Source organism: Manihot esculenta, chromosome 3, assembly GCF_001659605.2.
Source record: "Manihot esculenta cultivar AM560-2 chromosome 3, M.esculenta_v8, whole genome shotgun sequence".
In the NCBI taxonomy this organism is placed as follows: domain Eukaryota; kingdom Viridiplantae; phylum Streptophyta; class Magnoliopsida; order Malpighiales; family Euphorbiaceae; genus Manihot; species Manihot esculenta.
Genome location: NC_035163.2, coordinates 15,272,733 through 15,298,372, shown reverse-complemented (window position 1 = coordinate 15,298,372; position 25,640 = coordinate 15,272,733). Strand labels below are relative to the sequence as shown.

Sequence of the window (25,640 nt, the reverse complement as noted above, 5' to 3'; positions counted from 1 at the left end):
TATAAAAAATACTTGTATCTTTATAAGACACTCCAAATAGTTGAAGAATATTATTTATCGATAAACAATATTATAAGATAATTGAATTCAAATTATAAAAAAGTTCACATAGTTGGAGAATAAACTTCCTTACCATGGGGAGATAGTTTAATAGTACTTGTCCTTATATGAAATTAATGGTTGATTAGATTACTTGTGCTATTGAACTTGAAAAGAATAATTTTTTTAGTGGAAATATCTCAAATGATAATAGATCAGTTTCCTTTTTCATTGAAATACAAATTGTGGTGACCATCTAATATTGTTGGTTCAGTGAATTTCTTAGAGAATCAATTTCAACTGCGATGCAAGAATTATATACACGTCTGACCATAATTGCCTTGGATCGAAGGGAAAGCATTATAAATACTTCATACATGAAGAGGATCCAAGAAATATTAATAAGTAGGGATGAGCATTTGATTGGTTTGGTTCAAAATCGAATCGAACCGAATAAATGGAGAATCAAATTTTAGTAATTTGTAAAAATTGAATTGAACCAAACTAGAGAAAAAAATTAAATTGAATCGTACCGCTTTAGTTCAGTTCAATTCGATTCAGTTTGGTGAATTGGGATTTAATTTTAGATCTTATTATTAGTGTTTTAAGATTCGATTAAGTGTTACAACCTTAATTTTTTTTTTCTATTAATAACTAATAAACAATATAAATAATAAAAAATAATAAAATTTAAATTGAAAACTACAAAAATAATAAAAAGGGAGTTTTAAGTTCATATACCTATTAATATAAAATCATCCAAATATAACTATTTGTTTCAATTTGTTGTTGTTTTTTTACGAAAACTAAACTGAAATAATGGGATGTTCTAAAAAAATTAAAACCAAATCAAAAAGATATTAAAACCAAATCGAAATTTCAATTTTATTCAGTTATTTATATTTAAACTGAATAATACTCCTCCTATTAACTGAGCTCTCAAATACTCTGCTAGGATGAATAGATTAAGGCAAGAGAGAAAATGATGGAGCCTATAAACTCAAACCAAGTACAAAAATTGGTTGATTAACCGATGGGTCAAAATGTTTTTGGAAATAAATGAACACTCAAAATCAAATGTAAAGCTTATGAAAGTATCGAAAGATACAAAATTTGCTCAATAAACAAAAAATATACAAAATAAGAAGTAATTATGAACAAACTCTTGTTATGAGAATTATTTCTATTAGGTTAATAGGACTATTGTAACCAGTTTATATTTAGAACTAAATCAAATGAATGTTAAGACTGCACTTCTCAATGAAGAACTATAAAAAGAAAACTATATGGAATAACCTAAAAATTTAATTAAGAAGAGTAAAAACCACAAGGTGTATAGATTTAAAAGGTTTATATAGCCTCAAGCAGTCTTCTAAATTATGATATATTCAGTTTCATAACGTGATTATGTAAATATAATTTTACTATTACTATTATTAATAAAGACAATTATGTCTCTACTAAAAAGTCTAAAAATGACCTTATATATAGTATACAAATAATTAATAGTGAATAAAGTATATTACAGGAATAAAAGAGTGGTTATCATCTGAATTTGAGATGAAAGACATGGAGAAATAACATATATTCAATATATATTCTTGAAGTCAAAGATTTCAAGAGATTATTTAAAGAAATTATTATTTATTTCACATAAGTCATATATTTTAAAAAAGAATCTTGAATGGTTTAATGTAGATGACCGCAAACTGATAGACACTCTCATTTATAAAAGCAAAGATTTAAGTTGAAAAATATATCCCAAACACCATAAGAAAATAAGCAAATAAGAAGAGTCCTTTAAGCAAATACAATAGTCTAATGTATATTATGATGCGTATTATATCGAATATCTACTACATTTGTTGGGTTGATTAATAGATATAAATTAGACAGAATATCATTTAGAAAAATAGTCGAAGAATATTGAAGTATCTAAAAGGAACTACTCATTACTTATTGCAGAACCAAGGGAAAAATCTACAACTTAAAGTCCATAATAATACTAATTAGGAAGGTGATTTAAATGAAAAAAAATTCTCTTGAGATATATTTTCTTATTAAATAATAATATAATATAATATAGCAGTATAGAAATAATCATGTATAGCGTTATCTATAATGAAAGTTGAGTTCGTGGTATTCTAAATAGTTTTCGAGTGCATTTATATACGATAATATTGTTGAATTAGTAATGATTAATTGCGATAGTCAAGCCACTATAGCTTATACTAATCATCTAAAGTACATGAAAAACTTAAATATATTGATATAAAATATAATTTTATAAGAGAACATGATTCTTAAAAAATAAATGAATATGAAATATATATCTATGATATGATAGTGGATTTCACAAACCTTATTGCTAAGAGTATTTTCAATGAGTATATTAAGTCATTAGATTTGTATTAACACTAATGTACTTATTAATATTATTTGTGTTTTTTTCTTTTGCATTTTTATATTAATGATAATTCTATTTATTTGTAAAATCCATACAAATTTATATTAGTATATACATTTAAAATATAAATAAAAATATTAAAAGTTTATCAGATAAATAAAGAATTAGTCATTTCCTGCATGTAATCACCTTTATTATTTAAGTGATTAATGGAGAGAAACAATTAAAACTTTCAAATTTAATCTCTATCTAATATATTTAAATAAATATATAATAAAGTATCCAATAAGACCGTAATATTTTAACATTAATTATATTTTTTATTATTTTAATTTTTAATTTTAAAAATTTCATCCGCTTCCATTTTGATTTGTTATCTTAATTTTCCGGTAAGCAAGAGAAACCTAAAGTTAGGTATGATTAAGACGGGAGAAAAAATTAACGCGATCGGAGCGTATATATGTAATTATAAATATTTAATTTTATAGTATTAAAAATTTAAATTCTTTTTACATGGTAGTTACTGACAGGATAAATTTAATTATAAATATATAATTTTATAATATTAAAATTTTAAATATTTTTTACTTTGTGTTTATAATTATGATATCCAATAATATTATTTTAGAAAATAAAATGATTAATAATGTAATATAAAGAAAATTATGTGTTATATATATATACACTAGAAAAAAATATAAAATTTATGATTTAATTTATATTATAATAGTATATCACAATGTTAACAAATAACAATTATAAATATCATCAGAATATTTAAATACATAAATCATATTTCAAAATACCAATTTTAATATAAATTAAAATATAAATTTTGAAATAAAAATAATAAAATTATATAATATTTTTTTATTTTTTTAAAAATATTAATTAATAATTATATTTTATTTATTGTAACAACATATATTTAGAGGGCTCTAAAAATTACCAATAGTTAGTATTTATTAATAATGTGATACCGTAAGATATTATTTTAATACACTTTTGGATTAAAAATTAGTAAAATTATAATATATTTTATTTTTATTTTATTTTATAATTTATAAATTTTTTAAATAAAATAAAAAATTATTTTCCAAAAATTTTATTTAACTCTATATATTTTTATTAATATTATTATTTTAACATTCTAATTTTTTTTAAAAACTATATTTTAAAAAAATTCTACAAGAAATTAGCCTTCTTTCATTCCATCACAAAAATCATAATAAGGGAAGAAAACTAAATTAAACTAACTTGATTAGAGTAAAAATTTAATTTTTTATGAAATAAACGAAAAATTTATTAAAATATATAAATGTAGAATGAGTTTGTAATAGAAGATAAATTTATTATTTAATTTTAATAATATTAAAAACTTTATTAGTTGATATTTTAATTTTAAAAAATATATTGAAATATTTATAATATTATAAAAAATTTACTAATTAATCATTTTATTTATTTTAATTATTAAGTATTTTATTAATTAATTTATAAAATTTAAATAAATTTATTATTAAATCCTTTAATTTTATAAAAAAATATTAATTAATTTTTTCATATTGATAATGTTTTAAATATTTTTTTATAATGTTTAATTATTAAACTAATTAATTAATTTTTTAAAATTAATAAATTAATTAATAATTTTTTCTAGCATAAATTAAATAGTAATTTTCACAAAATGGAAATTATGGAGCGGAGGAACAACGTCTCTGACTTTTGGGTAAATTGGGGAAGTCCTTGTAAGCGGGAACCTTCCAGGAAGTTTCCAAATAACATTATTATCGTTCAAATACTGAGCGAGTCTGAAAGTCCACACGAACACTAACTGTTATGGATTTTTTTATAACACAAAGACTGATCCAGTTGATCCATTTGGCTCGCTTGCTACCTCTCACTCGCAGCTGTTAAGAGGATAATTCACTGTTTCAGTAGCATAGCAACAATGGTGAGTTCTGTTTTCTTTTTAATAAATAGTTTTTTCGTAAATAAATAAGAAAAATATAATTAAAAAAAAGCATTGTAGTCTCCGTCAAAAGAACCCGCCAATCTCGCAGGATTATGTGGCAACATCAATCGTATCCAGCTTCCATCTGGTTGTTTCCTAAACATGCTGTTTTTGCCTCTTTTTTTTTTTTTTTTTAATTTTTATTAAAAATTATTTTTAATTTTAATAGCAATAATAATGATTTATTTATTTATTTATTTTTTTGGGGAAGGGGGTTGCTTTGTTCTTTGTTGTGTTTGTTGTTTGGGGGGCGAGAGACTGAGTAGGCCTCTCTCTTACGTCGACGGCTCTGTTGGGAGCAGTTTGCCATTTCTCTAGCGACTTTAATTCGTAATACTAATACTGTAATAGTAATATTATTATCATCGTCGTCGTGATGAGTAGTAGTTTCTCTTCCAATGGATTGCTGCAGCCCTCGTCGTCAATGCGGCACCTCGACTTGGAGGTGGGTAATGCTACGAAGGATGACGACGTCCTCAACCACGAAGACCACCTCGAACAGCATTCCTTGGATAATGAATCTGGTCCTTTTGATATTGCTCATACCAAAAATGCTCCTCTTGAGACACTTAGGCGCTGGAGGGTAATTCTTCTTCTCTAAATTCTCTCTTTTTCTATTAATGGAATGATTGCGTTTATTACAATTGATTTTGTGATGCATTTTCCTTTTCATATATACTTGAACATGCAAATGGGTCTTTCAAGTAGTTTGTTGAGGAATTTTTTCCAAGCTCAGGGACTGCATTGTAGATGATTTAATGAGCAACTACTTGCATTTTGATTAACTGCAATGATTTCCAATTGTTTATCAGTTGTGCACTGCAAATGTGTTTCCATATAAGCAAATAAAGAAAATGTAGGTAATTTTTATCCATTGTCTCTCAGTTTAAAGGTAGTTACACTTCATTTCTCATCTTTAGTTTGTTAAATCTTATAAAACGTTAACAGTTACATAAAAATCACTCATCTTTAGAACATTATATAAAAATCTCTTAGTTAATTTTCAGTTCATTTACATGAGGGAAGTGATACGTGGGAGTACCGCAGTTTGCCAAAGTGGAAAATAAGAAATTAAAAAAATTTAAAAGTGTGTTAAGGGAGAGAATGTTGTTAATATTTATGTGGCACTTTTTGATTTTTTAATTTCTTAATTTTTATACTATGTCACTGCCACAAATTAGTTTTTCCAGATAAGTAAACATAAAATGTATTACATATTTAAAGATGAGGAACTTTGTGATAACAAATTGAAGACAAGGGACTGAAGTGTAACAGCCTCTAAAGTTGAGGGATGGCTACTATGAATTACCAAGAAAGTTTTGATACTTCTTTTTGCCTTTTTTTTTTGGCTTGAGTTTTCTTTTCTACGTATGTGGTAGATGTGTGCTTTAGAATTATATGGAATTGTCCCAAGCTTTGTATGTATTTTTCGTCTTGGAATTAGGGCTAAATGTGTGCATTGGCCGTTTACAGCAAGCCGCACTTGTTCTAAATGCTTCACGTCGGTTTCGATACACTTTGGACTTAAAAAAGGAAGAAGAGAAAGAACAAAGAAGAAGGATGATTAGAGCTCATGCACAAGTCATAAGAGTATGTTTTGTATTCTTAACATACTATTTAATGACCGATGGAGATTGTTATACTTTTTTTTTTTAAAGTGGATCTTTGTTATCACAGGCAGCATTACTTTTCAAATTGGCTGGGGAGCGACAAATTGGTATCTCACTCTTTTTTAGTTTTTCAAATTTCTATTTGATTGCTTTTATATATGTTTGGTTTTAGAGATGTGAACTTGGTTCATATGTTTGGGTTGGATGCTTTGACCCAAAGCCAAATAATATTGAGAAAAGGCTATTATTATGTCTAGCTAAAGATTAATCTGCTATTCCAAATCAAATTGTAAAAATTTGATGCTCTAAATGTTTGAAACAAAAATTATAGCTTTAAAGATATTTCATGAATCCGACAAAAAAAAAGATATTTCTGAATTTTTTTACAATAGATAAAGTAGTGTCAACCCATTTTTTCCAAGTTTTAGGATATCAAGGAAATCTAGTATTTAATTGTGAAACTGATAAAAATGCAGTTATCCTGTCAAAAAAATTACAGATATATTTTGAGCGTAAATGCATAAAATTGCATAGGGATAGTTAGAAGAAAGACCTTTAGGAATTTCAACTTGCCCTAGCTGTTAAATTGTCATTGTACAAACGATTTCATTGTCAATCTTCCCTTATTGAAAATTTAGTATCCTAAGAGAAAGGACTGATTGCTGCATTTGATAAGATAGATACATTAAAATTTCAAAAGGAAATGGTACTTTAAAGTTAAAGAATTGTCTTTTATTCCACTCTTGTCTAATTTCATTTTGACCCCTTTCTTTCCTCAACATTCCCATAATATATATATATATATAGCTTGTTTTTTTATTTTTAATTTTTTAATTTTTAAGATACTTTTAGATCCACAATTCACACTACATGGAACCCTCTTTGCTTGTAATGCTCTCTAGAAGAATCTCTTGGTTGAATCCAAGCATCCCTAAAGCAGACTTCATGGGATAGCAATATGAAGATTTTTTTTTTCAAACAAGAGAAAAATGATCCAAACATCCAACACAGCCTTCATGGGCTACCAAGGAAGATCTTAAAAAGAAAGTCCATTCCGTTACAGACAAGTTTACAAAGTGTGGCCTTTAGTCACTGGCAGATGTTTAACTTGGGTTAGCGGCTATAAAGCTGCTGGTGTGAATTGGAGATGGGTTTCCAAGGTGAGGGTGAGGATAAGTTTTTGGGGCTGGTTTTTGTATAGAGGAAGGGTAGTGCCTTTGGTAACTGGGTTTTAGTTCAAGTGGGTTCATCAATTTTAGGCTAGGTGACATCATAGACTCTAGTTATGTGGAGGGAAGTTGCTTGTTTCTCTCTTCTCTCAAATTCTCCAAGCTTTCTTCTTGTTCTCTCTTTTCTCTTTCAACCTTTATGTAAAGATGAATATGGGTTCTTGCACACTTAATGTTTTCTTGATCTTGGTTATCTTGGCTGTCTTGAGTATTTCACCATATCCACTTGCACATGCTGCCAGTAACTTGAAGTAGAGATCTTTTAGGGAGAACATTCCATTTTGAACTAGCGGTCTAATAATTTGTTTGAAAATTTTGGGATTCCTTCGTTATTTTTCAATGGAGACACATATATATTTACAATAATTGGATGAGCGTATGCAACTCTATCCATTCAACATATTGCATCATTCTTTCTATACACTATTGCGTGATACAATTCCACAATAGTTTGGGATTTATGACATAATAACCAATCACTTCAAGACAACTCCAAGTTATGAAAATGGAATAATAGATGCTATCAACTCACATAGGATACATTGCACTCGGTTGAAGATCATCCGTGTTATCAATGTTTCTATACCCATGAAACACCCTAGGCATGACTTGCCCTGGTGTGTCATAAAATCATGGAACACCAACTCCTCTCGTTTCTCCTCCACTCAAGCTCTAACTTCCTGTACCTCTTCTCCTCCTACACTGTCAAGCTTCTGGTTCTAGCATTATTACTATTGCTTCTGGTATTGTTACCATTGCACCACATTAAAAACATAATGGAACTTGTGAAGAGCTAAGCAAGCTTCTGGTTTTGTTACAATTGTGAATGGTAAGTGGTACATGCCTTGGAAGGAGAAGAGCAGGTGGATGCCTTGGCGAAGAGATTTGTTTATTGGTTGTGGTGATTATTAAAAGTTAGACATTTGGCATGTATTTGATAGGTAATCACGTGTACATTTCACTTCCATTTGTGAGAGCTGAATTGTCTTTGTTAGTAGTGATTTTTTAATGTTCAGGTGTATATCAGGTCACGAAAACCAAATGTTTAATAAGTAAAAGTCCAATAGTTCAGGTGTGTAAATATGCATTTGGCCATATGTTTGTTATCAATATGCTTGTTTTATACTTTTACTGAATAAAAAGAAACCCCTTATATAGTGGAGGTTCATACAATTATAGTACTACAACTATTATTCTATAAGATAAGATAATAGAAATATGATAAGGAACTACTGGATAAATGCAATCTATTTGTTGCAAATAAAATATAATCTACTATAGTTGATAGACTTACTCAATATCTAGACTCTATTGATTAATAGATTTAGTTTATTTGTTATTCATAACATCTCCCTCCTCTTGGATAAGGAGCTTGTCCTCAAGTTTCAGGGTAGGATGTGCAATTTAAAAATAATTAATAGACTCCCACGTGGCTTTGGATTCAAGATAGCCTTGGCCCTTATCATAACACTCTTTTATGTTGTATGTGGTTGCTATAGGTATATCCAGATTTCATTCTAAACTAAATCATGTTCTTTTAAAGCATGATTTAATACCTCTACTCTTAAAGATCCCAAAATGTACAATAATAATGGGTTATCTATGGCATCACACGAGGTAAAGTCAAGTTTGGCATTTTGGGTCTCCAAATGTCTTTCTGTCTTCTCAATAGCTTGCTGACCAAAATTTTGTTGGCTACTATTCGTTCTATCTTAGGTTTTGGTTCCTCCTTTTATTGAAGGTTCGAACTAGTTCAGAAAATTGCTGAGCTAAGTCATTGATCAAAATCATTGCATGAAAGAATTTAAATTCTCTTTTAAATTTATTGGATCACCCATGACGGTTGGCTCTGATACCAACTTGTTATGTTCTCAGGTCATGGATTGCATTATGAAATGATTGATAGGAAAGGATTAGCTTGTTTGTTTGTTATCTCGTTAATGGGAGAGAGTCTTAAATCTCATATATGTTTGTTATTGATTAGCTTGTTTATTGAATAAAGAGAAACCACCCCTTGCATAGTGGAGGTTCACATAATCATAATATTTTTAATTAAAGTAGAAGGCTAATACAAGCTATTATTGGATAAGCAACTAGTAAGTTAAGATAATAGAAATTTGATAAGAAACTAATAGATAAATGCAATCTGTTTGTTGCAGACAAAATATAATCTACTGTACTTGATAGACTTATTAAATATTTGGACTGTATTGAATAATGGATTTGGCGTATCCATTATCCATGTCAATTTCATGCTAAGTTAGTTGCGGTTGTTGTGTGCAATATTTCTAGTTGTTGCTATTCAATAATTATTTGTTAGGCAGATCATACCATCCAAACGTAGTTTTTTGCTTAGTTTAGGTGTTTTGCCGGCCTGAAGGTGCTAAATATTACTGTTTTGGTATGCCATCCTTCTTTTTCATTATGACTTAGATGTGTTTGATGCCGTGATCTACCATAAGAAACAAATTTTGAGGGCCCATTGTTATTGGCATTAGAAAATTTCCTAGGCTTTGAGGTAAGTTTGATTATGATTTTAGTTTTAATTTTTTTAGGGTCCATGGTACTAATCACACCCTAGAAGGTAGTTTTACTCTGGAATTATATACTCTTGGTGTGCTTACGTGGCAACCTTTTCATGCTTCTCTTAATACATATTTATTTATGTATAAAAATATAATTTCCGAGTGTCTAATTTTGTCCCTGAATCGTGTAATTTTAGTGTGTGTGACACAACTCCATTGGTGCTTTAAGTTTTTTTTGTAAACTAAAATTTCTAAATCAGAAACTGACTAATTTTTAATGTTTTCTAGATGTTTTTCTACAATTATCTGTAATTTATAAGTTATTTCGAGGCTTCTTCATTTTATACCTCAAATTAGTTGGTTTTCTGGCCTAATTATATTTGTTCCACATATTCTGCTTGCAAGTGAGATGTCCCATAGTTGCAGACCCAAATCCCAGTGGTGATTATGAAATTGGACTAGAACAGCTAGCTTCTATGACCAGGGATCATAATTTTTCTGCTTTACAACAGTATGGAGGTGTAAGTCAATTATGAAAAGTTTTTTCCTTATTACATCAATTTACTTTACCTAATTCACATACTGCTGATCAATACATCAGGCTAAAGGGTTATCTAATATGTTGAAAACAAATTTGGAGAGTGGAATCCATGGAGATGAGGATGATTTAATAAAGCGTAGGAATGCATTTGGAGCTAATACTTATCCTCGTAAGAAAGGACGGAGTTTCTTGGTAGAACACATGCTTTTGATTGATATTTGTTTATTAGTTTCTGAGTTGCATTAGAAATATTTGCTTATTTTGTACATATATTTCAGAGGTTCCTCTGGGAAGCATGGCAAGATTTAACCCTTATCATTTTGATAGTAGCTGCCGTGGCATCATTGGTCCTGGGAATTAAAACAGAGGTATGCATGGTCTTCTTAAATAAGTTCGTTTCCTTTATCATTAACCTAGATAAATGAGTCCACTCCTCAGTCAATATTTATTGTGATAAATCTGGTTCTAGGTTGATGCATAGAGCTATATCGTTGGCTTGTATTAAATTTTGCAGAATTTTCTTAGGACGCAAGCAAGGTCATAACATGCCACATTCTGACAATAACATTATTATGAGATAAAATGTTAAATAAAAATTTGAGGGTAAATTGCACCAATATTCACCAAACTAATACCTGAATACTATTATGGTTACAAAAGATCAATTATTCCAATTAGGTCACTTTAATTTTATTTCAGCTAAATTTATTTAACAAATTATCAGTAATTATACTATGCATTTTTTTTTTAAATTTTACTTTAGTTTGATATCAAACAATTTGGTATCTTTAAGATCAACATATAGCATTTTACTCTTTCCTAACCAGCTAAAAGCCTCAAGAAAAAATTGCCTATGTTTTGGTTTTCTTCATGGTTCTCTCTGCAAACCTGATCCTTTGTTTGATAAGTATTATTTTGGCTGAACCCATATCATGGGTTTTCTGTTCTTTTTTAAACTCTTTAAACCGATGTTTATCTTGTTTACCCTTTGATATCCTCACAGGGTTTGGAAGAAGGATGGTATGATGGGGCAAGCATTGCTTTTGCTGTCATTCTTGTTATCGTTGTTACAGGTATTGAATTTGATTTGCATTACTTTCTTTTTAAAGTCCATACATCTGATATTCATATGCGATGAGAAGAAGGAAAGTTTGGGTATTCATGATTATATGGGTTCAGAATGGTTTGTCAAAGATCTCATGCTATTGATTTCCTAACAAAAATTTATTCTTATTGTTTTCATCATTCTTATAATTTTACTGAACAGCTCTGTGTGTTAGACTGGTCAAAACTTCTATTAGACAAAGTAGGAGATATTATTGTTTTAATCAGTCTTGAGTTGATGCTTAGCTAGTGTTTTCACTGGGCTTTGGGTTGTGCATTTAGTTCATCCGATTAATTTTGGCATCATGCTAGGATACGTTTTGTTTCCAACTTGAACTTCTTGCCCTTCGTTTTAGTTCTGTGATCTTATTGATTAAAAAGAAATGGACATTTTGATGGTGAATTAGATTTAGTCAAAGCCCAATATGATCTAAACCTGAATGCAATCAGTTATGTTCTTTTTTACTCTTTTTTCTCCATTAGTATGACTTCAGTGGTATTTTTTTGACTTATTTTTATATTTTCACTAGCTGTTAGTGACTATCGCCAGTCTCTCCAGTTTCAAAACTTAAATGAAGAAAAGCAAAATATACAGTTAGAGGTATATCTTTAAACTTTATATTTTGTTAGATGTGATTATTTTTCCATTTTTAAATATTGGGTTTCTGAGTGAGTCCATAATTTGAAAATTTTTGTAGGTCATGAGAGGTGGTAGAACATTGAAAATCTCAATATTTGATATTGTTGTTGGTGATGTTGTACCCCTTAGAATAGGTGATCAGGTGAGTTTAATTTTAGAAGAGTTTTGTTTTGTGTTGTGTGTTCAAAATTTTCTGCTAATTAACTAAAGTACTGGGATGTTTCACTTAGGTCCCTGCTGATGGTATCTTCATCACTGGTCATTCTCTTGCTATAGATGAGTCTAGCATGACGGGCGAAAGCAAAATTGTTAGTTAGCCTTCTACCTATATGGTTTTTCTTATTGTATAGATCTACTGTTCTTATGCTTGATCTTTCCTGTAGGTTCACAAGGATCATAAGGCACCATTTTTAATGTCTGGATGCAAAGTTGCAGATGGCATTGGAACTATGCTGGTAACTGTTATTTTCCTCTCCCTGATGTTCTATAACTTGATGCCTGATATCTGATAGATCATTTATTTATGTTCTTGTGTTTTTGTTTATTCTCTGATCTTCCTTTCTCTGTGCTGTTCAATGCAATGATTTGTAGCATGCTTCTGTGCTGTACCTTATATTTATACTTTAGTATCTGAAGATCCATCTCTTATCCATTTATAGGTAACTGGTGTTGGAATCAATACTGAATGGGGATTATTGATGGCAAGTATCTCAGAGGATACTGGTGAAGAGACTCCATTGCAGGTTTCTTTATAGTTTTGTTACTTAACAGTGCCTCTTGCAATTCTTCTGATTTACCTCTAAGAAAATGACTTAATGACTTGAGATAGGTACGTTTGAATGGAGTTGCTACTTTTATAGGCATTGTTGGTCTTTCAGTAGCTATATCTGTTCTTGCTGTCCTTTTGGGTCGGTGAGTTTAACATCTTTGAACAGTTAGTGGTTTGTTAAATTTTTTGAGTTCCACCTTACCAACTCTTATCTCATCCAAATTTCTAGATACTTTACTGGAAATACTAAAAACTCAAATGGAGAAACCCAGTTTGTCAAAGGCCACACTAAGTTCAGTGAGGCAGTAGATGGAGTGATTAAAATTATTACAATTGCGGTATGTGTAAATTGCAATCCCTGGATAGACTTTTTAATTTTTTCAAATGTTTTGTTGTTTCTTGACTTACTGTTGAGCCGTCAGGTCACAATTGTTGTTGTTGCTGTGCCAGAGGGGCTTCCTTTGGCTGTTACCCTGACGTAAGTATGAGTCATTTTATAAGTTATGCCACTATGATATTGAAGCTATCTGACCTTGTAGTTTTCCTATTCTCTTGTTCCCTTTTTCATCTTCTTTTATATTTCATTGGCTTACAGTCTCGCATATTCAATGCGGCAGATGATGGCAGATAAAGCCTTGGCAAGTATCATTATCTGTTCTCCTTATTAGTCTTCTGTGCCAATTTCTTCTATTTTAAAACTCTAGTTATATAACACTTTTATCTGACGACAATAGATCTGCAGGTCCGTAGGCTTTCAGCATGTGAAACTATGGGCTCGGCAACAACAATTTGCAGTGATAAAACTGGAACATTGACCTTGAATCAGGTGGGCACTATGATTAGAAGAATTACTTTTTGAAATAGGCATGGCCGTGTGAGCATGTCTTCATTTTTATATTGTTTAGCTGCTTGGGGTATAATATGTTCATGAATTGTCCCATTTTCAGATATTCTGTTGAAATATTATAGTGCGGAAAAAAATTTCTGTTCATATATATGAATGGGTTTTAACTTGGGGCAAAGTTAAAAGAGCATATATTTTATGGTGAATTTTGATTAAGATATCATAAACTTAATTTTTTTGTGAAGAGATAGTGATGATTTGTTACTTGAAACATTCCAGTTCCCGAAATCTGGAATGTTAAAGTAGTCTTCCAATATGTAAATGACTATAATTGAAAAGAAGAAGAAGAAAGCAAATTATTCCCCTCAAGTCAATTGGGTATATATACTACTTACAAGTGTACATATTAGGTAAGAAAATAAATTAAATCCCTAATTACATTCTAATCATGTCCCAATCATATCACATAGTCATATCTCTAATTATCACTACAAATCTAGGCTATTTATAGAAAAAATCTCAACACTCCCCCTCAAGCTGGAGCGTACATGTCATATGCTCCAAGCTTATTACAAATATACTCGATTCGTGAATCTCGAAGAGATTTTGTGAAAACATCAGCTAGTTGATCATTTGAGTTGACAAAGCTAGTAGAAATGCATCCCGACTCAATCTTTTGCCTAATAAATTGGCAATCCACCTCTATATGCTTTGTCCTCTCATAAAAAACTAGATTTGATGCAATATGGAGGGCAACTTGATTATCACATATGAGCTTCATTTGGCAGTATCACTATATTTCAATTTCTGAAGGAGTTGCTTCAACTAAATGAGTTTGCATGTTGCTAAAGCATAACTCGATATTCTACTTTTGCACTTGATTTTGCAATTACACCCTGTTTTTTACTTTTCCAGGATATAAGATTCTCTCCAATCATAATACAATATCCTGAAGTAGATCGTCTATCTGAAGGGGAACCTGCCCAATCTACATCAAAATAACCAACAATTTTTGAGTGACCATTGTCCTCATAGAGTAGTCCCTGTCCCAGAGCTCTTTTGATATATCTACAAATGCGAATGACTGCATCCCAGTGACTACTGTATGGGGTTTGAAGAAATTGACTAACCACACTTACAGCAAAGGAAATATCTGGTCGAGTGATAGTGAGATAATTTAGCTTGCCAACTAATCTTCTGTATCTAGCAGGATCTTTAATTGGCTCTCCTTGTTCAGGAACCAGTTTGACATTTGGATCCATAGGAGTGTTCACTTGTCTACAGTCTAACATGCCTGTTTCTTTCAATATGTCCAAAGCATATTTTTGTTGAGAAATTGCAATACCTGTTTTAGACTGTGCCACTTCAATCCCAAGAAGTACTTCAATTATCCCAGGTTTTTAGTTTGGAAATGACTGAATAAATGTTGCTTAAGCTGAGAGATTCCATCATGGTCATTTCTGTAACGACAATATCAACATAGACCACCAAGTGGATGCATCTATCAGCATTATAACGAAAAAGTACGGAATGATCAAAATTACTTCGAGACATTCCAAACTGTTGAACTACAGTGCTAAATCGTCCAAACCAGTCTCTTGGAGACTGTTTTATACCATACAAGGAGCGTTGAAGATGACATACTAAGCCTGACTCCCTCTGAGCAACAAACCCTGGAGGTTGCTCTATGTAAACTTCTTCAACGAGCTCTCCATGAAGCAAGGCATTTTTAATGTCTAGTTGATGCAGGGTCCAATGATTAATTGCAGCCAATGAGATAAGGAGGCGAACAGAAGCTAGTTTGGCTACTGGAGAGAAAGTATCACTATAATTAAGCTAAAAAATCTGTGTGTAACCTTTAGCTACAAGGTGAGCTTTAACGCGATCAATTTTGCCATTAGGTCCCACCTTAACTGTGTAAACCCATCGACAACCAACAATAGACTAACCAGGTGGTATAGAAACAACAGACATGGTGAAAATAAAAATATAATAGGAAGGAGACAAAAGATGATAACTCACAAAATTATAAATAGGATGAGGATTTCGAGAAGAGCGAATACCTTTTTGGAGAGCAAGAGGAGTAGCTGTTGCTACTGAAGGCATGACCGAAGTAGGTGACGATGGAACTAGAGGTGAGTCATTAGAAGTACTTGCATTACAGAGAGAAGTATCATTGTTATTAGCAGATGGGTGAGGCCGATGTGTGTAGACCTGAAGAGGTGTAGGAGTGGGAGATGGACACACTTGAGGCAAAGGAGAGATAAGAGTCAGAGGTATAGGCAAAGGTCTAGGATCAAAGGTTTTATGTGCTGGACTAAAAAAAGGTAAGGAGAGGTTTTAAAAAAGGTGATATCTGCAGATACAAAATATCTGTTAGTAGTAGAATCATAATATTTGTAACCTTTTTAAAACCGTGAATAGCCGAGAAAGACACATTTAATCGATTTGGGTTGGAGTTTGTCTTTGCAAAGGGTATGATCATAAACAAAGCATATACATCTGAAAACACGCAGAGACAACTGGGTGGAATTTTGGTTAGGAAATAAAACAGAATGAGGACTTTGATGCTGCAAAACAGAGAAAGGCATTCGGTTAATCAAGTAACAGGCAGTAAGGACATCTTCCCCATAAAAACGCAATGGAACATTGCGATGTAGGAGTAAGGTGTGGGTTGTTTCAGTCAAATGTCGATTTTTTCGCTCGGCAATCCAATTTTATTGTGGGTATGAGAATAAAAGTCTGGTGAGTAATACCCTGAGTAGATAAGAATGAGGAAGACAAATATTCTCTTGCATTGTCACTTCGCAATACCTTAATGTGAACACCAAATTGATTATGGATTTCAGTATAAAATTTTTGAAAAATAGAGAACAACTTAGAACGATTCTTCATTAGAAAAAGCCAAGTGCAACGAGAATAGTCATTAATAAAGGTAACAAAATATTGAAATCCCATAATTGTTCTAACCCGACTTGGACCCCAAATATCTGAATGGACAATGTCAAATATAGAAGTGGCTTATTATTGACTCGCTTGGGAAAAGAAGCTCGAGTTTGTTTCCCAAGTTGACAATACTCACATTCTAAAGAAGGCAAGGAAGAGAGACTAGGAACCAGTTTTTGTAATTTGTTTAGACTTGAGTGTCTCCAACGACTATGAATGAGTTCAGCGGAGGTGGTAGACACAAAAGCACTTGGAGGGTTAGACGTGGAAAAACAGTATAATCCGTGTGACTCGTATCCTGCTCCGATCATCTTCCCAGTACTTCGGTCCTACACAACCACAGATTTAGCAGTAAAGATGACTGAACAATGAAGATCTTTAGTCAATTTGCTAATAGAGATTACGTTGTATAGACATTCAGGGGTGAATAAATCATTAGTCAAGGGGATAGAAAGGAGATATAAGTTACCTATCTCTTTAACTTGAGTTTGTGAACCATTAGCTAATGTGACTTTAGATGTAGAAGGTGAAACAAGATTAGAGAAAATATTGGAATTATCAGAGATATGATCAAAAGCACCAGAGTCGAAGATCCATAAGCCGATGGGTAAAGACTTGGTTAGATAAGCAAAAGAGTTACCAGAATGAGCGATGTTTGGAGAAGAATGTTGCTGAGTAGCTCGGAATTGATATTCTCTGTACTTTGCTTCATTTAGAGTGATTGAATTTGGTTTGGAATGTGAGTCTACTCTATTTGATTGGGCCATGTGAGCTGTATAGGGTTATATGCCTCTGAGACATGTTGAGAGAGAGAGTTTGAAGAAACAAACTTGCTTCAGGACGTAACCAACAGTCTCGAAGGTATTGTTCACGAAGGGGCATGTGAAGACGGACTGGGCAGGTGACTAGACCTACTGGGCTAGAGTCGCCAGTGCCAGGCGATGCTGGAGGAAGAGTCGCCAGCGTGAAACGGTCGCCGGAGGATGGTTCACGCGCCGACGCGTGTATCAGAGACAGATTGCTTTTAGTAGCATGTGGGACCTATTCTGGCGGCAATGCTTCATCGAGAAGCAGATTGGAAGCCGGTGATGGGCTAGGTGGTGAGACCAATTGATTTCCAGAAAGTCTCCAAAGCAAGGTGGCAGATCTGCTACTCACAGGTGAATCAAGTTTCTGATACCATGAAACCAGTGCTTCATCGAGAAGCCGATTGGAAGCCGGTGAGGAGGATGGGCTAGGTGGTGAGACCAACTGATTTCCAGAAAGTCTCCAAAGCAAGGTGGCAGATCTGCTACTCACAGGTGAATCAAGTTTCTGATACCATGAAACCGATGATGAAAAGAAGAAGAAGAAAGTATAAGATTTGAGAGAAAATACTTGATTATTTCCCTCAAGCCAATTGGGGTATATATACTACTCATAAGAGTACATACTAGGTAAGAAAATAAATTAAATTCTTAATTATAGCCTAATCATATCCTTAATTATTACTACAAATCTAGGCTATTTATAGAAAGAATCTCAACGGTTATGTTATAAATTCTGCAAGTTGGACTTTTAGAGCATTAAATGTAGTTGGTAGCATTTTTTAATTGAAAGTAATATATTATACATTTTATGATCTCTAATATGACCTTTTCTTCATTTATTTATGTGTGCAATCCAAAATAATGTTTTTTTTTTTTTTTTTTTTTTTTTTTTTCCAAATAAGCCATTTGAAAGAAACCTAGCCTCTTGAAAAAGACATTTTATGTTCCTGGTTTTGTTCTATGTATAGAAGCGATCCACACACAAAGGTAACCTAGGTGATGATATTTAAGGTTGCGATACTTTATTTGTGGAGAAGAGAGGTTTTAGTTTTGTGATTGAAGAATTTTGAAGAATTTTAGAATATTTTTGTATTTCACTCTTGATCTTTACAAGTAATTTACATGACTATTTATATATAAAGAATTATAACTAAAAAGGAATCAAATAATTAAAAAATAATTACAGAGATGATTAAGGATTCTAATTTATGCCTAAAATTCATAATCAAATCAAATCATATCACTAGAATCAGCAAATTAGTCAATACTCCCCTTCAAATTGGTGCATAGATGTCACACATGCCCAACTTGCAAATCAGATTATGGCAGATTCTATTGTTGAGCCATTTAGTAAACACATCCGCAAGTTGCCCAGTAGAAGTCACGTTAACTAAGCTCAAGACACCGTCTATTAATTTTTCTTTAATGAAGTGCCGATTAATTTTAATGTATTTCTTTCGGTCATATTGAACTGGATTTTGTACTATACCGATGGCAGTTTTGTTGTCACAATATAAAGTTATCTTGTCTCTCTCGGGCAATCTCACTCCTTCAATAACTTTTGCAACAATAAAAGTTCACACACACCTTGGGCCATTGCTCTGTATTCTACTTCAGCACTTGATCGAGTGACAACACTTTATTTTTTGCTCCTCCAGGTGACAAGGTTTCCTCCCACAATTGTGCAGTAACAAGAGGTGGATCTCTTGTCATCGAGAGATCCTATGCAATCTGTATCTGTAAAAGCTTACCACTCCAGAGGTGACCATGTTTGGAATAAAGAAGCCCTTTTCCTAGCGTAGACTTTAGGTATCTCAAGTTGTGAAGGACAGCTTGTATGAGTCTTGCGAGGGTCATGCATGCATTGACTAACTAAGATAACAACATAGACTATATCCTTGTCGAGTGTGTGTGTTTGGAGTAAAGAAGACCTTTTCCTGGTGCAGACTTTAGGTATCTCAAAATGCGAAGGACAGAGTCTCGCGAGGGTCATGCATGAATTGGTTAACTAAGCTAACAACATAGGCTATATCTGGTCGAGTGTGTGTGTTTGGAGTAAAGAAGACTTTTTCCTAGCGTAGACTTTAGGTATCTCAAGATGTGAAGGACAGCTTGTATATGAGTCTCGCGTGGATCATGCATGAATTGGCTAACTAAGCTAACAATATATGCTATATCCGGTCGAGTGTATGTGAAATAAATTAACTTTCGTACCAATCTCCGGTATCTTTCAATATCCACGGACTCACTAGTACTTGGTTGCATCTTGTGATTACTTTTAATGGGAGATTCTGTTGGTTTACATCTCAATGTACCAGTTTCTTCGAAAGGATCTAGAATGTACTTTTTTTGAAAGATAAAGATTTCTTTTTCTGATCTAGCCACCTCATTACCTAGAAAATATTGAAACTTTCCTATATCTTTGATTTCAAATTCTTAGCCAACAACCTTTTTAATTGAGCCATTTCCTCTTTGTCATCACCTGTCACCACTATATCATCAACATTCACATTAAAAAAGGGTGATTTTACTTTTGTGATATTTAATAAACAGAGTGTGATCAGCGTTGCTTTGTTGGTAACTAAAGAACATCGTGGCTCTGCTAAAGCTGTCAAACCAAACTTTGGGAGATTATTTTAGCCCATACAAAGCCTTTTTTAACTTGTACACCTTTCTTTGTGTCTTCTCATTAGCAAATCTAGGAGGGATCTCCTCTAAATCTCCATGAAGGAAAGCATTTTTCACATCCCTCTAAATCTCCATGAAGGAAAGCATTTTTCACATCATCAAACTGCTGTAAGTCTCAGTCCAAGTTGGCTGCACAAGATAATAGGACTCTGATTGAGTTATTTTTGCAACTGGTGCAAATGTCTCTTTAATCCAGTCCATAGGTTTGGGTGAATCCTTTAGCAACCAATTTGGCCTTAAACCGTTTAATTGTGTTATTAGCTTTGTGTTTCACCGTGAAACCCACTTACAGCCAATAATTTATTCTCAGCAAGTTTCTTCTCAGGTGAGAGTGTGATAAGCTCCTATGTCTCTTTTTTGGCCAGTGCTTTCATCTCTTCAATTTCTTCAATCGTTGCTCCCTTTCATTTAGGATTTGCAAGAGCTTACTTCTAATCTTGTGTAATAGACATAGAGAAAATAGATAAGGTAAAGACTCTATAGGAGGAAGACAAGATCTGACACCTTTTACCTTTTATTTGTGTAATAGATTTATCTAAATTATTGGAGCATTCAAGAGTTGTGGGTAACTCATTAGAAGAAGATTCTTGAGTTTGAGTAGACTGCATAATGTCTTCTTTTACCTTGTCTCTCCTCGAATACCTCCTTAAATTTAACTTATTTAAATGTCCAATTCTCTCCCCCTGATTGGATATCTCCCCATGTCTATTAGAATTCTCTTTTTGAACCATATCATTCAGAATCACAAAATTCAGAATCACCTCTTCTTGCTCATTATTCTCCTTCTAAATATGTGAGTGGGTTGTACTGAAGTAGGGTTCAGCTTCTCGGAAGGTAATATCCATACTGACAAAGTATTTCTGTCCTAGATAGAGGATGATAACACCTGTATCCCTTATGTATTGAAAAATACTCAACAAACACATGTTTAAGGGCCTTGGGGTCTAATTTTCCCGCCGTTCTGGTATGGACAAAGCAAACACACCCAAATACTTTTGGTGGAATAATGTATGAATTTCTTTCTTGTAGAACTTTCAAAGGATTCATAAAGTCAAGGGTCTTGAGGGGAATTTTATTGATAAGTAGATACAAGGACTGCATCTCATTTTTATGTTCATTGTTTATGGTGAACATAAGAGATCGAGCTATCTCCAATAGACATCTGTTTTTCCTTTCAGCAATGTTATTTTGTGCACTAGTATAAGGACAACTTGTCTGGTGTACTATTCCATTGGTCTCCAAGTAAGCAAAAAACCTACTATCCATATATTCTCTTTTATTGTAGTTCTCAAAATTTTCACCTTAATATCAAATTAAGTACAAATATTGAAAACAAGAAAAGACATCACTTTTAGCTTTAATAAAATAGACATAAGTTATTCGAGTGCAACAATCAATAAAAGTGACAAACTATGGATTACTAGATAAGGAGACAGTTTGAGTAGGCCTTCAAACATCAGAATGAATAGTAACAAAAGGAATTTGGCTTTTATTATGACTCAAAGGATAGGAGATTCTAGTGTGATTAACATATTCACAAGCATCATAAAATAAAGAACCAAGTTGAATTATAGCAAACCTAACCATCTGTGCCACTGTATTATTTTCTATTTTCTCCAAAACTAGCTTGAGATATTGGAGAATCTAGATCACCTTCTAACATGTATAAGCCATCATGCATTCTATCATTGTCAATTCTCTTCCCTGTGAGGAGATCCTGAATAACACAATGATTAAAAAAGAATTCAATTTTACAGTTAAGAGCATTGGTGATAGCACTGACAGATAAAAAGTTTATAGGAAAATGGAAAACATAAAGGACAAATGATAATTTAATATTGGATGCATAAATAACATAGCCTGTTCCGGATATGCGAGTAAAAGAGTCATAAGCAATTCTGACACTATATTTGGTTTAGTTAGAGAAGGAAAATAATTAAGAAAGCATTTAGAAAGTCTATCATATGTCTATTCGTACCAGAATTAATAATTCATGGAACAATATCAAGAGAGGAAGCATTACCTGACTTTACAAAATTAGATGTGGCACTAGAGGAGGAAGAGGTGTCAATATGAAATAGGAGGCGCTTGAGACTCTAAATTTCATTGGGGAAAAGGAACTCAACCACCGCTGTTGTCTCCTTAAAGGACTCCTCCAGAGTTTTGGAGGTACCTCGTTTCCCCCACGGCCTCTAGTGGGACAGCCATATAACTTTCAGCAAGTCTCCTTGGTATGCCTCGATTTCTTACAATAGTCACAATGCAGGTGATATGTCTCAGAATTAGGAGTGCTCAAACTAGTAGCCAACCAAACCTTTTTAATTGGTGCAATATAGAGCATAGCATGTCGACGACTTTTCGCTTATTGAACAGGGGCGTGGGCCTCTTTTAGAGAAAGAAAAGTATTATTTTCCAAACTTGGACATGAATTGGATCATATTCGTTATTCAACCTTGTAATAAAATCATAAACCCGCTTCTTTTTAATTATTTTCTGAAATTTGACTGCATTTCCAGGATAGTTTGCCCTAGAAGTCCTGATAGTAATCAAGTTCTTGCCATAAGCCACATAGCTTAGAATGAAATTGGGAGATGGTCATTTCTCTTTGCTTTGGATTTTATTTCGAATATCATAAATTTGGACATCATTCCCAATTTTGGAATAAGTTAAGGATAAAGCTTTCCATGTCTTTGCAGCAGTATCAATTAACAAATAGGACTTAGAGATATGAGGTTGTATAGAATTAAATAACCATGTCATAACAAGACAATTATCCGAGTCCCATTGTGGAAAATCTGGATCACTCTCATTCGGTTGCTTCTTATTACTAGTGACATAGTCCTGCAGTCATCTAGCCTTGATAAACAACAAAAAAGACCTTGATCAAACAAAGATAATTGGTTTCATTAAGTTTTATAGGACTAATTTGTAAGGAAAGATTATTAAAGTTAGGAATCAAGACCTTTTTACCGTCTGCTATAGTAAAAGCAAATGAACCGTGAAAAAATAGAAGGTACCCAAGGTTGTACACACAAGAAAGTCCAACCAAATCACCAAAAGACCAGCTAGTGGCATGGGATGGTCGGAAAGAGAGTCGAAAATGGCATCGGAGTGGACTGAGCGGCGAAGCAGCGTCAGACAAATCTCGCGCCGGGAAGGAAGTGCGCGTGAGCCTCATGCGCGTGGCTTTCCGGTGTCGGAACTGGACGGTCTGGTCGGCGATGGTCAGACGGTCTGGTCGGCGATGGTCCGACGGTGAGATGTGAAAAGGTCCCTAGATAGGATAGTACTAAAAAAGTAGATCTAGGATTTTAGAAACCCTAAAGAGGAAAAATTGAATTTAAACCCTAAAATGAAGAAAAAACTATGATATCATGAAAAATTTTGGAGAATTTTAGAGTATTCTTGTATTTCACTCTTGATTTTCACAGGAGATTTACATGACTGTTTATATACAAAGAATTATAACTAATCAAATTAAATCATATCACTAGAATCAGCAAATAAGTTAAAAGTGATACAATGAGGATCAAACCAAAATATAATTGTGGGAAAAATAGGCCTGAAGTCTAAAATAAAAATGATGTAAACCTATTTGTATTTCAGTTGCCTCACCAACTCCACATTTTAAATTTATGGCACCATCATCAATAATCTCCACAAAGTATGTGTTATTTGTTTTAGACTATTGAGGAAAGTGATGATATTAAAAGTTTCATGCTTTTATTTGTGGACTGTAGTTTTCCGAGAAAAATGGATTCAGTCTTACTTTAAAGTTAGGAAAAAGATGACAGTGCAAGAAATTTAACAGATCAATGATTTGTTTGTTTCTTTCCAGTTAGACTGTGTATTTAATTCAACAGTATGTCAAGTAATAACAGTATGGTTAATAAATTGTGTACTTATATCATGCCAAAATCCCCTTCATACCATGAAGTGGAAAAGTAGAAATGGTTTATAACTTACTGCACTTTCTTTAGCTCAAGTAGTACCTGTCAACATCTCATATTTGTCTTTGTGCCTTTCCATCTGAGTTATAATGCTCAACTACATGATGATCTTTTTTTAATAAAAACTCAGTTGTGGATACTTTTACTGTATAAAATATTTAGTCAGTAACATATCTTTTTTCTTGGTTAATGTACAAATGGTAATAAATGTATTATATATTTTTGAAATGTTTACTAATTCTCAATTACAACCATCTTTAGCCTGAAGAAATTTTTGAGGAGCATATGTAACTCATCCAAGTATCTCTATGCCCTTTCTGTTAGTCCACATGATTAGTTTGAAAAAAGTTCATAGTAAAGTATATTGGGAACTTCATTCATTATTTATTTATTTGATTTTGAATCCTATATTCTAGTTAGTTAATTGCTTTTTTCCCCTTTCTTTTAAAGGTTCTGAATGTTTTATTTGATCGAATATTCTTCATCCTCCTATTCTTATATCAAGGATGCATGATGGACACACTCAAATAACTATCTCATAATGTTTGCATTAATTTTACCATCTAATTAAAAAATTATACATGTCTTGGTTTGAGTGGTGCAATTTTTTATATGTTTCAGATGACTGTAGTTGAAGCTTATGTTGGGAGAAAGAAGATGAATCCACCAGATGACTCCTCACAATTGCATTCTGAAGTTAACTCTTTGTTATGTGAGGGTGTTGCACAGAACAGCACAGGCAATGTTTTTGTGCCCAAGGTGAATATGTTATTTCCCTTTGCCTCTTCTGTTCTAGCCATTCATTTGATAAATTTTTCAAGACAAGTTGACAATATCAAAGTTGTCTTATATTCTTTCTTTTCTCTTTTATTTTCTTTTTAACTTCATGATTGTCTTGGGTGGTTCTATTGAAACATTTCACATTTTTTTAAGGAAAATTATTCTTACTATGAACTGAAGCAACAATTTCCTAAGTTTGTTGATGTAATGGTAATCATTTCATGGTAGAGAATTCATTTCTGTAAAAATGGGGGGGGGGGGGGATCTTATTTTTTCCTGGACTTAGTGTTAATAGCAGCAACACTTCTTAAAAAGATTTCCATTTTGTCCCCTTACTCTCTATTCAATTCCTGTAAAGTTCATCAAATTTAGTAGATCGATTATTTTTTGGGTTTAGTTCATCGCTTTTAACTCCCTGTCTGAAGTCCAAGTACATCATAAAATATAAAAATATTAGTTTCAAACTCTGGATTACGAAATATATCAGTTCAAGAAAATAGAAATATTCAATCAATAAAAGAAGATATCAAAGATCAAACAATCTTTCTATAATCTGTATTTAAAAGAACAAAAAGATCAAACAAGCAAGTAGCAGTGAAAGCGGCCTCGTAATTATCGAGGAGGTCCTAGTCAAATCAAATAGTAACACAAGAACAATCATGATTGAAATTGCTTTGAAAGGAGCCACATATTGTAATCTTTGAGGAGGTCCCAATCAACCATTCATAGCAGTTGCATAGCTGCT

At 32.5% G+C, this 25,640-nt stretch overlaps 1 protein-coding gene across 5 annotated transcripts in view; it reads left to right on the top strand.

Moving 5' to 3' along the window:
• The first annotated feature begins 4,237 nt into the window (after positions 1-4,237).
• LOC110611882 (calcium-transporting ATPase 9, plasma membrane-type) overlaps positions 4,238-25,640 on the top strand; it is a 39,028-nt gene continuing 17,625 nt past the window's right edge. The window contains exons 1-19 of one of the 5 annotated variants that reach the window (XM_021752421.2): positions 4,238-4,400; positions 4,873-5,043; positions 5,934-6,050; positions 6,138-6,177; positions 10,230-10,345; positions 10,426-10,557; positions 10,644-10,733; positions 11,369-11,438; positions 12,000-12,070; positions 12,168-12,251; positions 12,340-12,417; positions 12,493-12,564; positions 12,769-12,852; positions 12,939-13,021; positions 13,108-13,216; positions 13,301-13,356; positions 13,474-13,516; positions 13,621-13,704; positions 24,737-24,874. In XM_021752421.2, the coding sequence (XP_021608113.1) occupies positions 4,398-4,400; positions 4,873-5,043; positions 5,934-6,050; positions 6,138-6,177; positions 10,230-10,345; positions 10,426-10,557; positions 10,644-10,733; positions 11,369-11,438; positions 12,000-12,070; positions 12,168-12,251; positions 12,340-12,417; positions 12,493-12,564; positions 12,769-12,852; positions 12,939-13,021; positions 13,108-13,216; positions 13,301-13,356; positions 13,474-13,516; positions 13,621-13,704; positions 24,737-24,874 (1,641 nt within the window). In that variant the 5' untranslated portion in view covers positions 4,238-4,397. Of the gene's footprint in view, positions 4,401-4,523; positions 4,549-4,690; positions 5,044-5,933; positions 6,051-6,137; positions 6,178-10,229; positions 10,346-10,425; positions 10,558-10,643; positions 10,734-11,368; positions 11,439-11,999; positions 12,071-12,167; positions 12,252-12,339; positions 12,418-12,492; positions 12,565-12,768; positions 12,853-12,938; positions 13,022-13,107; positions 13,217-13,300; positions 13,357-13,473; positions 13,517-13,620; positions 13,705-24,736; positions 24,875-25,640 lie in introns of those variants that run through there. The other 4 variants (XM_043954598.1, XR_006350143.1, XM_021752420.2 and 1 more) reach the window with 4 other exon arrangements.